The sequence below is a fragment of the Castanea sativa genome, chromosome 1 (assembly GCF_040712315.1).
Source record: "Castanea sativa cultivar Marrone di Chiusa Pesio chromosome 1, ASM4071231v1".
NCBI lineage: Eukaryota > Viridiplantae > Streptophyta > Magnoliopsida > Fagales > Fagaceae > Castanea > Castanea sativa.
In genome coordinates, this window is record NC_134013.1 from 25,276,259 (window position 1) to 25,293,515 (window position 17,257).

Consider the following 17,257-nt stretch of genomic DNA (forward strand, 5'->3'; position numbering starts at 1 on the left):
TATTTTAAGTGTCAAAACAGGAAAAATAAAATAAAAATATTATAATAATTTTTATTTTTTGGTTCAATTCAGGGGGTTCATTTGAACCCCCTGGGCTCCAAGTGGAGCCAACCCTGAGTGCAATCACATAATGATATGGTATTATGTGTAATCCTTGTATATAACACCCCCCAATACATTTCACTAATATCCCAAAAAGACTAATCAAGTTACACATAGGACTGCTCAAAATTGCCTATATGGTTTAAATTTACCTAATAAACACCTTATACAAGCACTACACACTCTACAATCTCATCCAACCCAATCCATACAATTCAAGATGTATCACAAGAATGACTTCAGGACACTGTTAATGTTGAACAAATTTCTATTAAGGCATATTAACAAACCAAAAAATACCCATAAATCAATTTGGTTTAAGGCAAATCTAGTCAATGACCCCTTGATTGACAATAGTCATATCCAAGCATAAAAAGTGAGGAACCATCAATTGAGCCTAAAATTTACATGTAAGATACTAAAGACAGCAAACATAACCTGACAACTGAGAGGTCCCCATGTCCTTTGTTCATAATTAGCATTACCAGAGCCAAAGGAACTCTACTAATGCTAGCACACACCCAGTGGGAAACTTCTACCTGTACAAGTCACCCACTGGGGAAAACTAACTGTCAAGTCGTCAAATTATGGTCAAGCCTTGTGGGCTCGAGTCACAGCCACAATCAACAGGACCACAACAGAAAGCAGGAATGAAGTCTTCAGCTTTTCCTGGAAGGGATCGGTGGCTCCTGCTGATGTCTTCTCATTTTCAGTGGACGGAAATAATTCATTCACAAGCTTTGTGATTTTCTCAAACACTTCCATGACCTTAGCCTTGGTGGTGTCAAAAATCCAACTTAGTACACTGGTTGCTTCATTGGATCCTTCAGAACTCTCATCCGGACTCCGGGGTTCATTATTTTCAACTGCATAAATCATGAAAAATCATGTCCAAAATAAGTAATGTATAATTTTGCTTAGCGTGTCATTGTTCACTAGTTTATAGACCCACCAATAAACAATTAGCACTTCAATACAATTTAAAGTCTCAATGGAACAGCAATCATTCTTCTAGCATAGAATGCTGTAAAAAGGACTAGTACGGATAACAGATCTATATTCTGCAATGATACAAAGAGCATGCTCCAGGTGTAAGAAGACTTTTCATGCCAAAATATGGATTATGTGAACTAAAAACAAAACAGAACCAAAAAAAGGGGGGAGGGCGGGGGATTCCTAACAAGTCATTTACAAGTTCATAAAATCATTGCCACTTTGTAAAGCTGCAGGACACAGGAAGGAAACAGGTATGCGCAGCTTCTATGCAGGGAGACTCAAAAAGCCTGGTGAACAACTCAAAGGAGAACCATGTAGTATATTAGAGACGGAGTTGCATGTCAAGGATGGCTCACTTTGGCCAGATAATGACACATCAAGAAACTAAGCTCTTATGTTGTTTTGGTCTGAGCACAGAATACTCAACCTTTTCTGCTTGGAGAAAAATGAAGGCACAACTTGTCAGAGGTTTTACAACTAACATCACCACACAAGATCATATAAAGATTAATAAGGACGTTTGAAGCTGGACTTTTGAGTGCTGAATAAGCCAATCCTTATAAAGCCATAAAATCAACTGTTTCAATTGCTTCTCAGCCATGATTTATCCAAACATCTCTACTAATGTTATAAACAACATAATGACAATCCTGACCCAATTCAGCAGCTATCTTCCATGTTGAGCTATGTTTATTTATAAGACTATTCAATGATCAATTATGTATTTCCTTCAACATAATTCCTATGCATGTCTTGGGTGCAAGCTTTAATTAAATATTCTCTCAACCTCTATAATCATGAATTACCACACCCATTCCACATAAACTTGCATTAACTCTAGCTCCATCAAAACAACATCCATCATTGTGAAGGAGGATGCTATCTAATAAAATGCATAAATGTTATGTCCATTTCTACATTTCAAATGGCAGACGTTAGACCAAGACTGACCAACATACATCCTAGTAGCCTTTTCCAAGGTACCACAAGGGTTGGGAGAATTTCTATTGTATAAACAATCATTTTGAAAACATAATTGCCTCAGCAATGCCTTAGTATGGAAAATATTTATTATTATCTTTCACATACTTACACCATAGAACCATATCCACAATATTCACTGTATTTAAATGTAAGATGATTTTAATCCTCACCCCTTTCGGCAAAAAAGGAACACTAATAATCTATTTGAGCGCCTGAATTGTAAGGAATTAACAGAAAACTCATTGTTTGGTCAGGTTCTAAATTGTCAATTAAAGAATGCTTAGAGCATGGAAAACTTCACACCATATTACAACCCTACTAATACAAATTTCTTTAAAAAGAAAATCTGGCTAGTCATTCAAGATTTAATTTATTGATGGGCTTCAGAAGAATAATAAGCATGTTTCCACTTTCCAGTCCCTTTTATCAGATGATGTACTCCTATATAGCAAAGTATTACTTTTAACAGACATGACACATACAGTTAAAAGGAAAAACAGGACACTCAAGCCAGAAATACAAAGTGAACGTTATGATCAAATGAAAATACAAATATTTTGCAACATTTATAATTAATGACTTTCCTTCATAAATTAAAATGTAATAATCAGATAAGCTTAATTAACTATAGTCACCAAAAATCCACAACCTGCAAAGTATGACTCCTTAAGCTCCCGCACCACCTCATTATTCAGAACAGCATCCCAAACTGCTTTATCTGATGACAATGATATGACCATTCTCTACACAAAAGGTAGTGCTATTAGAAAGAGTAATAATCCTGAGAGAGAAAAGAAAAATCCCTGTGACCTTAATGAAGGCAAGTATACAACAAAAGAAGATAACAATTATAGTTGTTCTATACACTAGAACAAGATCACAAGCACTACCAGTTCCATGGTTAAGTCTCCAATTCCCAAGCATGCTAGCATGCGCATAGCTTTATCTGAACCCACATCTATCACTTTCAAAAACACATGTTCAATAGACATAAATGGTAGATGATATTGTGCAATGGCTAAAACACAGATCATGAAATTCTCATAAAAATTTTCAAAAGCATTTTAAGCACCTAAAAGATATTCTTGCCACTGTTTTATATCACCATGCTCACTTCCTCATAGTTCTATGAATATTCAGAGATGCCAAATCTTATACGATACTAAAAAAAAAAAATTAAAACCTCATTTTTCAACAACAATTAATATTCCTATGCATAGTAGCAATCTACAATATTTCCCAAAAATAACTACAAAAATTAATCCTCACAGATTATTTGGAAACCTAGATTTATCATACAGGGGTCAATAATAAAAGGCACCTGAACAGATGGCTCAGTCTGCAACATATGAAAAGCATCATAAACTCTGTCGGATCCATGAGGTTGCAACATTCTTGAATTACATAGACGAAAAGAGGGCTCCACCCAGTCTAACTCTGAGCCAGTGGGACTCATAACTTGATCTGCAACATCCTCCTCCAAATCAGAAGCAAATTTGTCCCTCACGAGATTGGAGTATGAGGCAGGCTCAAAAACCCTACATATTATAAAAATTCCAAAAATTGAGGATGCAGCAATTATACAACGTAATAGTCTCCAGAAAAAAATCATATTTCAGTCTAGTTTTAGCATCTGTAACTTATCAAGTTACTAGTAACCCAGTTATTTAGACAAGTCATGGAATATCTCGGTAGACAGATAGAACCATACACCACACTTCTTTTTGGTGGTTCTTTCAACACCCAATGAAGTGCACTAGAGGAAAATGTCAAACCTTAGTAGCATGAACTTTCCACAATAGATCATATCATTAAACTCCCATACTTGATCGCATTTCAAAGGCATCACAGAGAAGTTTGTGGGACTAACACTTTTTTTAATTGCAAACTGACCACTATGATGAAACTCCCATGCTAGGTCACATCATGAAAATCCCATACTATTCTCATACCACCACCATTAAATTTCATCCAAACACAATGTTAAAAGTCCACTGTTTTACAATTCTTCCTTTTTCTTTCTTTCTGCTAGAAGGGGACCTTAGGGTTAGTTTGGGCATAAGGTACATGGTCATTCATTTTGAATCTAAAAATAGGCCATAATACAAGCTTTTCTTCCTTCCTATGTCAGGAAGGTCAAGTTCGGCAGCCAATAGACCTTTTGGGACTTCAATCATAAATTGAGTATAAAAAGCAGTTGCATACAGGGAAATAAAAGAATGGAGTCTATTCTCATAAATTATATCTTTTATCACTCTAATAGATCTTTTAAATAGAACATTTCTTGTTGGTCTTAGACAATGAATTTTTATTGAGATTTAGGAATCTTGCAATTCTTATGATTAACTCATTAACAATAGACCACATAGACACTGCATTTCAGTCTGCTTTCTCTTCTATGTTAGCACTTTTATAGGTTAAACAATAATGAAGCACAAACACAGCTTCTAATGAGAACAACAAGGACAACAATTGCCAAACATTTTTGGTCTCTTCCACAAAATACAAAACTAATATGACACACTGAGTCATTTTGGATTGCTGGAGACGCAAGCAAATCAACTCTAGCAAACGTCTTCCTATAAATTATAAATTTATTTCTAATTACCCTTACTTGCAGGCCAAATATATCTACCTCTATATATATATCAACATCACCATTTATATTGCCATAGGCATCCCCATCACTATCAACGTTGCCATAGAGTTATTACATAATACTTTAAAAATAAGTTATAGTTGAAAATTTTCACATTTGGGGGTAAATTAATGAACTTGTCATATTCTACCACCAACATCAATCTCATCACCAGAAACCCCACCACCTAAATTACGATGATAATGATAATACAGGAATTAATAGATGATTTGATAACAAAAAAGAAAAGAAAAAAGAAACAATCTTTCTAGAGATATAATTTCATCTAGCTACACCCTCCAACACAACAATAACAAAATCAACCGGATTAATATTTAAAACAAAAAGGAAAACCCAATGAAGAACAAAAGAGAAAACTAGATTTATAGTAACGAAAAAAAAAAATCTTACTGCTGAATAGCAGAGACAGCATTTTGGACTTCATCCTTGGAAGGAACAGGGCCAAGAATATAATCATCAAAATACCCATTTCCATTTCCATTTCCATGTCCATGTCCATGTGGTCTGACTCTCTCACCTTTACTGCCATCAACAGACACCCACTCAAACTCATCACACTGAGACTGAGACTGAGACTGAGACTGAGAAAAAGGTGACCGAGTAGTGGGTACCCCAGAAGTTGCAGAAGTGGGAATATTATTATGTGGAGGAGAAGTGGAGGAGAGAGAAAGGTAATTGGGAGAAATGGGCTTGTGGGAGTGGGTGTGGGTGTTAGTGTTAGGCCTGGAAGAAGAAGAAGAAATGGGTTCGGCAGGAACACCAGTTCTTGCAGCAGAAACCGCTCTTCCAACATTCCTTAACATGCTTCCTCCACTTCCAGTTCCACCTCCCATGCCTTTGCCTCCAAACATCATCTAATTAAGCTAAGATATAGATTCTATTCTCCGTGACGTGAAGAGTGCCGAATGAAAGAATCTAGGAGAGAGTTTATTCACCAAGTGTCTGACTTTATCGGGGAGATAATAAAGCGATAGGGGTCATAGGTGGTCCATTACCATCACAAGTCTTTTCACCTTGCAAGGAAGTTTTTTTTTTTTGTCTTGCTGACCACAGTCCCCGTGTTTTTCTATATTTGTTAAATTTACCCGTGCACGTTAACCAAAAAAAAAAAAAAATTTTACCCGTGCACAGTGTAGTGCATCGTTTTTGTTTTTGTTTTTGTTTTTTTTCCCCTCATTTTGACATGGATAAGTCTCACAGCTTTAATAATAATCACCGATTTTTTTTTTTTGATAGGAGTAGGATATCAAATTAACAATCACCTATCTGAAACCGTTTGGTTAAGAGATCGAAAAGTAGAAATACAAAGTGGAGAGAGGATATAAAAATAAGAGTTAGATTTTTTTTTTTTTTTTTTCATGTGTTTAGCTGGGGTGAAAAAGTAAAATGAATAGAAAATTCTTTTACCTGTTGAAATTTGAGAATAAAAATAAAATGATACAAAATAGGGTTGATATAAATTTACTCATTATTCTATTACATAAATTTTAAAATGTTTTATAAAAGAAAAAAAAATATTATTGTTGGAATAAATAGATTATAAAACTCAAATGCTGGATTATAAAAACAATAAAATAGAATCAATGCACATAAGGTTTTAAGGCTTCTTCTTGGATTTAACTATGCTGATTCAGAACAAGTTAGTGTTTAGAGTCTTTCACTATCAGAGCATGGTATGTTTGGACTCTCCGAAATAAATCCTGCCTAAATGAAAGGCTGATCCTCCTAGACAAAATATTTGATTCAGCTAGAACTTATCTTCAACTCTTTCGTCAAAGTCAAGTTTCTTTTTTTCTTTCAAATGCAAAATACAACTCTCATACGCAAGTCAATAGAAGTTAACTTGTGATGTCAATTAGGGGTGCACATAGTGTAATTTTGGGTCATATTTATCACTGCACTGCAAAATGCAGTTGTTGAGATACAAATTTTCGGGTCCTAATCTCATTAGCCCACTCACTAAAAAATACCCATATAAGCCCATAAACTATTTTGAACCCAATAAATATTCCCTAAATGCTTCCCACAAATATTTCTCATATAAGCCCCAGAAATTACCTTGAGCCCTCTCACAAATATTACCCATTATATTCCACATATTATCCAACTTGAGTTTTCACATACTTATCATACCATTACCAAAATTGGGCGACAAAATTATACTATTTCCATAAAAAAACCCAAACTCATTTACCTTGTGGGCAAAACCCAAAAAGTCTAACAAAACCCTCTAAAAGCCTGTTACAACACGGCACCTCTAAAAGACTGTTGCTACACGACACCTCTAAAAGGCCGTTATGACACGGCACCTCAAAAAGGCCGTAACAACACAGCACTCTTACTAAAGTCTGTTGCTACACAGCAACATTTTTACAAAATCTTAAAAATCCCAAATACTATTTTGGCACCTATTTACAAAGCCCAAATACTATTTTGACACCTATTCCTAAAAGCCCAAGTCTATTTTGGCATATATTCATAAAAGCCCAAATCTATTTTGGCAACTACTTACTAAAGCCCAACATTATTTTGGCATCTTTTACAAAAACCCAAGTCTATTGGGCAAACAATTATTCTATTAAAGCCTAAATATTATTTGGCAAAAGCAATTACATTATGCTCAAAGCCCAAAATTTTTTCTTGGCAAAAACATATTTTCATGTACTAAAGTCTCTAACTCATGGGAAGTATAAATTACTCATCCCTCAAAAATACTTCTTTTACAAAATTTATGGGAACTATGCTTGTTTTCTTTCCATAATCATCTAACTACAAAAGCCCATGAATATCACCCATGGCAAACCTATTCATTTTGTAGGGATGGACAAGCCCAAAGAAGCTCGACTACAAGGCCCAGCTAAGCCAGCCCAACTCACATGCAAATCTCAGCAGCCGAAGCTCACGTGAGCTGTCAAGACAGATTTCAGCACAACCTGATAGCTGGGGCCCATTACCCTCAGTTCTAGCTTTTCAAATCAGATCAGAAGAGGACACGTGTCTAGCAAGGGTTAAACCCTTCCTTGCCAAGCTGAATTTCATCAATTCTCATGTGACACAAAGCTGAGATGACATGACGTAAAGCTAGGAAGCTTCAGCTAGGCATCTTTCCTTTCTTCTCCAACCCATTCGGTTAAGGACTAAGGGCAGCCATAACCAGACCATGAAAGCTTCAGGAATAACCTAAAAACAGTCCATTATCATGCCGAAAATGTGCACTTTTTGGTTCATGGACCAAACACATGAACCCAAATGGGGAAACTTAGGGAAATGTAGTTTGGAGGGCACTAAAGGGATCTTTAGCAGAGTTCCCAGCAAAGGGCTCCAAGATTGACACCTGACTTGGGGTGATACAATCTGCCCTAGGGAGCTCTGATTCTAGCAGCAGCAAAACCAAGATCATTAGCTCAATACATGCTCTAATCCCATTAGTTGAGGATAATCAACATTTAATGCTAAGTCAGAATTCCAGCTGCTATTACCCAAAACAGCAAAGAATATTCTAAAGATGAACTCATCACTTTTGGCCAAATTCTAGGAATGATTCTCCAAGGATTTTCTGAAGATTAAAGCTGATATAGCAGAGATTATTTGCTAAGCACCCCCTAAAACTCTACTATAAATAGAAGCTCTCCACTAACACTCCAACACACACCAATAGAGAAGAACTCTCTCATAAACTTCTCTATTCTCCTCTCTCTAATTTTCTTAAAGTTCCTAGTGAGGTTTTGAGCCTCTGAGTTCTTAGTTTCAAACTTAGAAACTAAGCTCTTCAGCCCCTAGCTCACAAAGACCCCTCACACCTCTACTTATAAGCTTTTATCCATCCCCAACAGAAAGCCCCCAACAGCTTCACTAAACACTCTCTCTCACTACTCATATTAGCTTAAATGACCCTCACTACTCATTACATATACTATATCCATGAACATACCCTAGCATCGTAATGATCTTGCTGTGCTGGTTGGAATCTCTCTCTCTCCCTTCATCTCACACTAAGTTTCCTCATTATTTGTTATAATGGAGCCTATGATATTTGTTTTTTCATTTACTATTAAAGGTTATGATGTAATTGTTACTATAGAGTTTTTCCCTCATGTTATTATATTAGAGGACTCTTCTCTAGAACCAATGGATGATGATTTTGAAGATGCAGATACTTTCCTTAATCTGTGAAACAATTAATGGCTGGAAGTTCATTTTACTCTGTTTCATTTTATCGCTGGAATACTTTACCGCTGGAATATTTTATTGCTGGGCTATTTCTTTATTGCAGTATGCTTTTTAATCATGTTGACATGTCTACTATAGGAAGTGTTTTTGGGCCATCCCATAATCCTTGTCAGTCTCAACCTAGGCCCAAGGCATAAAATAAGGCGAATTCTTCAAATCTTCATTGATAGCCTTTGGGCCGTGCTTTAAGCCCATCATTGAGTTTCGGTTTAAGCCCCTAACCCGACACAAATTTCATTTGTCGGAAGGAAGACTTTTCCACTCCCGACAGCAATTTGCCCAAAACTCTCACCACACCTCACCTTAATTGATTGTTCACCTCATCGACAGGTACGATCTTAGACCGTGTAGCGTGGTGTGGTTTGGTAGGTGCTAGGTTGAAACTTTTTAAACTTTTTGGGTTAATTTTTATTTATTTATAATAACGGTGTCCAAATCTCTTCGAGTATCTAACTAGCCCGAATGTCCTTTTTTTTCTTTTCTTTTTTTTCCTTTCCTTTATTTTAGGCTGGTTTAGAATAGTCCAATCTATTTTTAGTTGTAAAATGATTCATTTTTTTATTTTTAAAAATCAACTACCTAATGGGTTGGTTTGGGGAAAGAATTTAGAATTTAGAATTTAGAGAGGCAAACAATGAAATTTGGGAACTGGCTCTTTCATGGGCATACACTTGACTTATTATCGGGGGCGGAAAAGTCTTCCTTCCGACAAATGAGATTTGTGTTGGGTTGGGGGCCTAAACTGAAACTCGACGATGGGCTTAAAGCACGACCTAAAGGCTATTGGTGAAGATTTGAAGAATTCGCCTTATTTTATGCCTTGGGCCTAGGTTGAGACTGACAAGGATTATGGGATGGCCCAAAAACACTTCCTACAGCAGACACGTCAGCATGATTAAAAAAGCATATTGCAATAAAAAAAAAAAGCCCAATAGTAAAATATTCCAGCGGTAAACTATTCCAGTGATAAAATATTTCAGCGGTAAAATGTGACAGAATAGAATAAACCTCCAACCGTTAACTATTTCACAGATTAAGGAAAGTATCTACGTCTTCAAACTCAGCATCCATTGGTTCTAGAGAAGAGTCCTTTAATACAATAACATGAGAGAAAAACTCTATAGTAACAGTTACATCATAATCTTCAATAGTAAATGAATAAAGGCCAAAATGCAAAACTCACCCTTTAAGTTTCATCACTTTTCATTTTAGTCCTCTAAGTTTAGGTTTTGTCATTTCAATCCTTTAAGTTTCATTCATTCTCAATCAAGTCCTCAGTTAACAATCTGTTAGTTGCTGCCGTTATCCCACCCAAGCAATACCCTTTTTGCCCTTTATTTAATTTTTAATTAATTATTTATTTATTAAAAAAGGTTGATTTAATTTTTTTTTAAAAAAACCCAGAAATTAATGGACGTCGTCCCTCCCATTTGAAAGAACACAAAATTGCAATCTCACCCACCTGATACCCTAGCCTAGCTCGATACTAAGAGGGAGAAGAAAGACCGAGAGGGAGAAGGAGAGAGAAAGAGAGATTGAAGGGGAGAAGAGGGAATTGGAGCCGCCGAATCTGTACATTCCAAACGAAGCGGAGCCGCCCAAAGTCTTCCCTCTCGGTCTTAGGCACATAGGCCTCCAAGGGCATTAAGTAATCTCCCACTTAAGTTGCTAAATGAGTTGACATGATAGGGTGGCAAGACTGCAAGAAACCTTAACATTGTTTCTATGCACTCTAGCATGTAAGGGATAGCAAATTTGAAAGAAAAGCTCTGGAGGAGGAAATCCCCATCAAAAGTTTCTAGGGAATCTATTGCTTTCCACCACCACAATTCTATAATGATCCCATAGCTTTTTTACCAACTTAGGATTTGGTTGGATAGAAAAAAGAAAACTATGGAAAGAAAATTGGTAGTATTAGGATAGGCTAGGGTATAGGTGGGTGGGGTTGCAATTTTGTGCTCTTTTAGATGGGAGGGAGGGGACGACGTTGATTCTTTCTGGTTTTTTATTTTAATTTAACGTTTTTTAAATTAATAAATAAATAATAAATATAAAATTAAAAATTAAATAAAGGGCAAAAATGGTATTTTATGGGTAGGATAACTGCAGCAATTAACAAATTGTTAACAGAGGACTTAACTGAGGATGAATGAAACTTAAAGGATTGAAATGACAAAACCTGAACTTAGAGGACTGAAATGAAAAATGATAAAACTTAGAGGGTGAGTTTTGCATTTTAGCCATGAATAAACAAAAATCATGAGTTCCATTATAACAAATAATGAAGAAACTTAGTGTGAGATGAAGGGACAGAGAGAGATTCCAGCTAGCGCAACAAGATTATTATGATGCGAAGGTATGCTTATGGATATAGTATATGTAGTGAGTGGTGAGCGTCATTTCATGTAGTATGAGTAGTGAGAGAGAGTGTTTATTAAAGCTGCAAGGGCCTGGGGATGGATAAAAGCTTATAAGTGGAGGTGTGAAGGGTATTTGTGAGACAGGGACTCGAGAGCTTAGTTTCTAAGTTTGAAACTAAGAACTCAGAGGCTCAAAACCTCACTAAGAGCTTTAAGAAAATTAGAGAGATGAGAATAGAGAAGTTTATGAGAGAGTTCTTCTCTATTGATGTGTGTTGGAGTGTTGGTGGAGAGCTTCTATTTATAATTGAGTTTTAGGGGGTGATTAGCAAATAATCTCTGCTAAATTAGTCTCAATCTTCAGAAAATCCTTGGAAAATTGTTCCTAGGATTTGGTCAAGAGTGGTAAGTTCAGCTTTAGAATATTCTTGTTATTTTGGGTAATAGCAGCTGGAGTTCTGACTTGGTATTAAATGCTGATTGTCCTCAGCCAATGGGATTAAAGCATGTATTAGGCTAATGATTTTGGTTATCTGTTGCTAGAATCAGAGCTCCCCAGGGTAGATTGTGTCACCCCAAGCCAGGTGTCAATCTTGGAGCCCTCTGTTGGGAACTCTACTAGAGATCCCTTTGGTGTTCTCCAAACCACATTTCCCTAAGTTTCCCTATTTGGGTTCATGTGCTTGGTCCATGAACCAGAAAGTACATGTTTTTGGCATGATAATGAGATGTTTCAAGTTGTTCTAGAAGCTTTCATGGTCTGGTTATGGCTGCCCTTAGTCCTTTACTGAATGGGTTGGAGATGAAAGGAAAGATGCCTAGCTGAAGCTTCCCAACTTTATGTCATGTCATCTCAGCTTTGTGTCATATGAGAAATGATGAAAATTATCTTGGCAAGGAAGGGTTTAACCCCTGCTGGACACGTGTCCTATTTTGATCTAATTTGACAAGCTGGAATTGATGGTAATGGGCCCCAACTGTCAAGTTGTGTTGAAATTTGACTTGACAACCCACGTGAGCTTCAGCTGCTGAGATTTGCATGTGAGCTGGGTTGCTCAGCTGGGCCTTGTAGTTGAGCTTCTTTGGACTTGTCTATCCCTACAAAATGAATAGTTTTGCCATAGGTAATATTCATGGGCTTTTGTAGTTAGTTGATTATGGAAAGAAAACAAGAATAGTTCCCATAAATTTTGTAAAGAAGTATTTTTGAAGGATGAGTAATTTATACTTCCCATGAGTTAGGGACTTTAGTATATGAAAATATGTTTTTGCCAATGAATAATTTTAGACTTTGAGCATAATGTTATTATTTTTGCCAAAATAGTATTTGGGCTTTGTAAATATGTGCCAAAATAAGATTGGGCTTTTGTAAGTAGGTACCAAAATAATGTTTGGACTTTTGTAAATATGTGCCAAAATAATATTGGGTTTTATAAATAGGTGCCAAAGTAATATTGGGCTTTATAAATAGGTGCCAAAATAGATTTGGGCTTTTATGAATATATGCCAAAATAGATTTGGGCTTTTAGAAATAGGTGTCAAAATAGTATTTGGGCTTTTTGAGATTTTGGAAAAATATTGTCGTGTAGTAACGGACTTTAGTAAGAGTGTCATGTCGTAATGAGCTTTTAGAGGTGCCATGTTGTAACGGGCTTTTAGAGATGCCATGTCGGGCTTTTAGAGGTGCCGTGTCGTAACGGGCTTTTAGAGGTGTCGTATCATAACAGGCTTTTAGAGGTGTCATGTTGTAACGAGCTTTTAAAGGTGTTGTATCGTAACAGGCTTTTTAGAGGTGAGGTGTCGTAAAGGGCTTTTTAGAGGTGAGGTGTCGTAAAGGGCTTCTTAGAGGGTTTGGACTTTTGGGTTTTGCCCACAAGGTAAATGAGTTGGGGCCTTTTTGTGGAGATAGTATAATTTTGGTGGCCCAATTTTGGTAGTAGTGTGATAAGTATTTTTGTGAAAACCCAAGTTGGATAATATGTGGGCTATAATGGGTAATATTTGTGAAATGGCCCAAGATAATTTATGGGGCTATATGGGAAATATTTGTGGGAGTTCAATATGGGTAATAATATGGGAAAATATTTGAGTAATATATGGGAAGTATATAGGAAATATTTATGTGGGCTCAAAATAGTCTATGGGCTTGTATGGGTATTTTTTAGGGAGTGGGCTAATGAGATCAGGGCCCAAAAATTTGTACCTCAACACTTATACATAAAAATATGTGTAGGTAATGGCATATAAGAAATTTTTTTATTTATTTTTTGAATTAGTGAAATGCAGTATTTCATACTACATATATTAAATATAAAATAAAAGGGTAAATTGCAAAGTACACCCCTAACGTTTTAGGGTGATTGGATTTTACACCCTAACGTTTCGAAACTTTGATTTTACACCCCAACGTTTGGTTCCGTTAGCAAATCACCCCCCTATGGTTAGTTTTTGCTGTTAATTGCCATGTCATCTTATTGACGTGGTTTTTTTTTTTGTTGCCAAATAAGACCTAAAACGACACAGTTTCAATGGCAATGAAGTGATGACCTGGCACATGCAAAACGGTGCCATTTGCCCAAAGAGAAAACCAAAAAAAAAACTACAACTTCACCGTTTCCCCTACCAAACAGAAAATCTCAAAATCCTAAATCCTAAACCCACGAACCCAACCCTTGCCTTCCTAACCTTGGGAATAGTCTGTCTCTACTACTCGTTGATCTAGTGTCTATGATATCGGGGAAAGAAGAATTTGAAGCAAAGATTGAAGGGTTGAAATCTGGACTCAAATGGGCCAGTACTGAAGAAGAGGATTCCATGGTGATAAACAAGATTGTCACTGTACTGGAACATGCCATAGTATTGAATGAACCGGTGAAAAAAAACTGGGCTGGTTTGGAACAAAGAGAACTAGATGAAAGCAATCATGAGAAAAGCTCAAAGAAAAGAAGCAAAATTGATGATGAATGTGATCAATTCCTCAAGAATGCTCTGCCTCTTCCCCTTAATAAATTCTTCAAATTAGCTGTAGATTTGGAATCTTTTATGAGTCATCCACAACTTCCAAAAGCACAAAACTTAATATATATATATATATACATATATGGATCTGTCAACATTTGAATGTGATCTCAAGAAATCAGAGAAGAAGCTGAAGGGTCTACTGAAGTATATTGATATATTGAGGGGGTTTTTTCATTAAAACTAGAGGATACAGATGTGAAGATAATTTTGCGTGTAATGGAGCATGTGATAACTGAATCATGGAAGTTTGAGTAGAAAGTTTGTGAGTGCTTATTGCAAATTGCAGATTGCAGAGCCAATGTGGTGGTCTGGGTTCATAAGGGTTAGGAAGGCAAGGTTTGGGTTTGTGGGTTTAGGATTTAGGATTTTGAGATTTTTTGTTTGGGGGAAACGGTGAAGTTGCAAATTTTTTGGCAAAAATGCAAAACTGACCCTCTAACTTTCCCTCTTTTTCATTTCAGTCTTCTAACTTTCAGTTTTGTCAATTCAGTCCTCTAACTTTTAATTTTTGTCAATGCAGGATTCCGTTAAACCCAGTTATGGGCTATCGTTAACTTTTAGCTTTTTTTATTTTTAATTTTGAAATTAAAAAAAAATCTGTAAAAAAAAAAACATTTAAGAAGGAGGTACCACTTAACTAGCACAACCATCTACTGCACGTGTTCTATTCCCATTTCCCAACACCACTCCCAACTTCTGGAAGCACAACTGGAGAAAGGAATGAAAGTTTGGATGTTGCAAAAACAGAAGAGGATGAGACGGAGGAGGAGGCCCTAAAACAAGTAACACAGCAGAACTTAGTTTGGGAAGCCTTGGTGCATTTGGTATTGGCTTAACCCCTACTGCAACTGCTCCAAAATCAAATCCATTTGGTGGTCCATTTGGTAATGTAGCATCAAGTCTGATGAGCTCAGCATCAAGTTTGACGAGCCTTTCCCCTTAAATGTTTTTTTTTTTATTTTTTTATTTTATAGAATTTTCTTTTAATTCCAAAATTTAAAAAAAAAAAAAAAAACTGAAAGTTAACGGCAGGCCATAACTGGGTTTAACAGAATCCTACATTGACAAAAATTGAAAGTTAGAAGACTGAATTGACAAAACTGAAAGTAAGAGGACTGAAATGAAAAAGAGTGAAAGTTAGAGGGTCAATTTTGCATTTTTGCCCAAATTTTTTGTTTTGTTTTCTCTTTGGACAAGTGACACCGTTTTGCATATGCCAAGTCATCGCTTTATTGCCATTGAAATTGTGTCGTTTTGGGGCTTATTTGGCAAAAAAAAAAAACACGTTAGCAAGATGACATGGCAGTTAACAGCAAAAACTAACTAGGAGAGTGATTTGCTAACAGAACCAAACGTTGGGGTGTAAAATCAAAGTTCCAAAACATTGGGGTATAAAATCCAATCACCCCCAAACGTTAGGGGTGTACTTTACAATTTACCCAAAATAAAATTTATACATCAATACGCATAGTGTGGTGCTGGTTTTTTGCGTTTTTATAAAGACAAAACCATAAATTGCACTACACCTACACCTACAGTTGTGATTTTTGTACCTCCACTGCAATACATGGTGTAGTGTCCACATTTGGCAGTCGATTTTGATTGGTTAAGGTGCGGTTGTGTAGATCCAATGGTTTTTTGTACACCCCTAATTGTCATACTCATGTTTATAAATTCTCTTACTAGCTTGTAACTTGCACGATGTACGCGTACTATTCACTTTTTAAATATTTCCTTCTATTAGCAAATTAAACTGTAGCATAAACTAAAGATAATGAGCTTCCTTCATCTATGTTGGAGATTGCTACTAGAACTAAAGTATTTCGATGATGATGAAGAGAATTTATTGGAGTCTATTTGTATTGATGATGATGACATTGTCAATAATGATGATTTGTAGGATGAGGATCATTTTCCCTGTATTTGGATATAGTACTATAGTTAGGGCTATTTACTATGTAATTACCCTTAATGTGAGAGAGAAAAGTTAAAAAGGATAAAAAAAAATTAAATAGGTAAAGGTGAAAAGGTAAATATTTAAATGGATTAAAAAAAAATTGTATCTAAGGATTGAGATTAAAATTGAATTTTGTCACTTTTGATCTCTGCCTTTAAAAAACTGTTGCGCTGTGAAATAACTCTAAATCCATTTTCTCATACTGTGCTTAGGTTAGTGTGTTATTATTGTAGTATCATCAGTTTTCATATGGAGTGTTGTGAATGTATCATTTTGCATTAAAAAAATCAAAATGGACACTTAGCATCAAAATAGACTACAATTAGAAGCTAATTTGGATTGGATTTGAATTAATATTATGCTTCCATTTTAATATACTAGCTTGTAACCCCATGCATATACATGGATACACTTAAAAATATACAAAAAGATGCATAATATAATTTACATATATATAATTTAAATACTATTGATAGTCATTTTTATATTTTGTTAACTCTTTAAAAAAATTTGTAAGGATATTATTAAGTATAAAATGTAAATTGTCTATGTTTATTTATTTATTCATTATTGTGAAGCACTTTTTTTTTTCTTTTGATTCATTTATTCTAGACTCTTTGATTTTTGTACTTAATAATTCATTTGGATGAATATTTATGATGTGATCCCACATTTGATTCTAAAATTAAGAAATAAAACTTGTGGGATACAAAAATTTAATATGGTAATAGTGCCACGTGTCATACCTGATGCCGAGGAGGCTGGTGCAGTTCCGAAAAGGCCATATCCTCGGACGGCAAGGCCAGGGAGGCAAGCTAGGGCCACATCACCAATGGAGGCCTCACTGTAGAGGAAGAACTTCAGAGAGGGGATTAGCCCTAACATGGCTGAGGGATGGTAGCTGCCACCACATTTAATGCACTCCACCAAACTCCTTGGCCGCATTTA

General features: G+C 35.9%; 1 protein-coding gene across 1 annotated transcript; it reads right to left on the bottom strand.

Annotated features, from left to right (window-relative positions):
• Window positions 1–352: 352 nt before the first annotated feature.
• Window positions 353–5,704, bottom strand: LOC142622335 (uncharacterized). The gene is made up of 4 exons (XM_075795786.1): window positions 5,132–5,704; window positions 3,404–3,620; window positions 2,732–2,825; window positions 353–968 (listed from the first exon to the last, which is right to left on the bottom strand). Exons 1-4 carry the CDS (start codon window positions 5,593–5,595, stop codon window positions 694–696), a joined length of 1,050 nt encoding a protein of 349 aa, XP_075651901.1. The 5' UTR covers window positions 5,596–5,704; the 3' UTR covers window positions 353–693.
• Between the last annotated feature and the right edge of the window lie 11,553 nt (window positions 5,705–17,257).

Coding starts and splice junctions, on each gene's coding strand:
- LOC142622335 (XM_075795786.1), bottom strand. CDS start 5,595: ATGATGTTTGGAGGCAAAGGCATGGGAGGTGGAACTGGAAGTGGAGGA. Junction 3,621..5,131: donor GCTGTCTCTGCTATTCAGCA/GTAAGATTTTTT, acceptor TATAATATGTAG/GGTTTTTGAGCCTGCCTCAT. Junction 2,826..3,403: donor AGACTGAGCCATCTGTTCAG/GTGCCTTTTATT, acceptor CCTTTTGTGTAG/AGAATGGTCATATCATTGTC.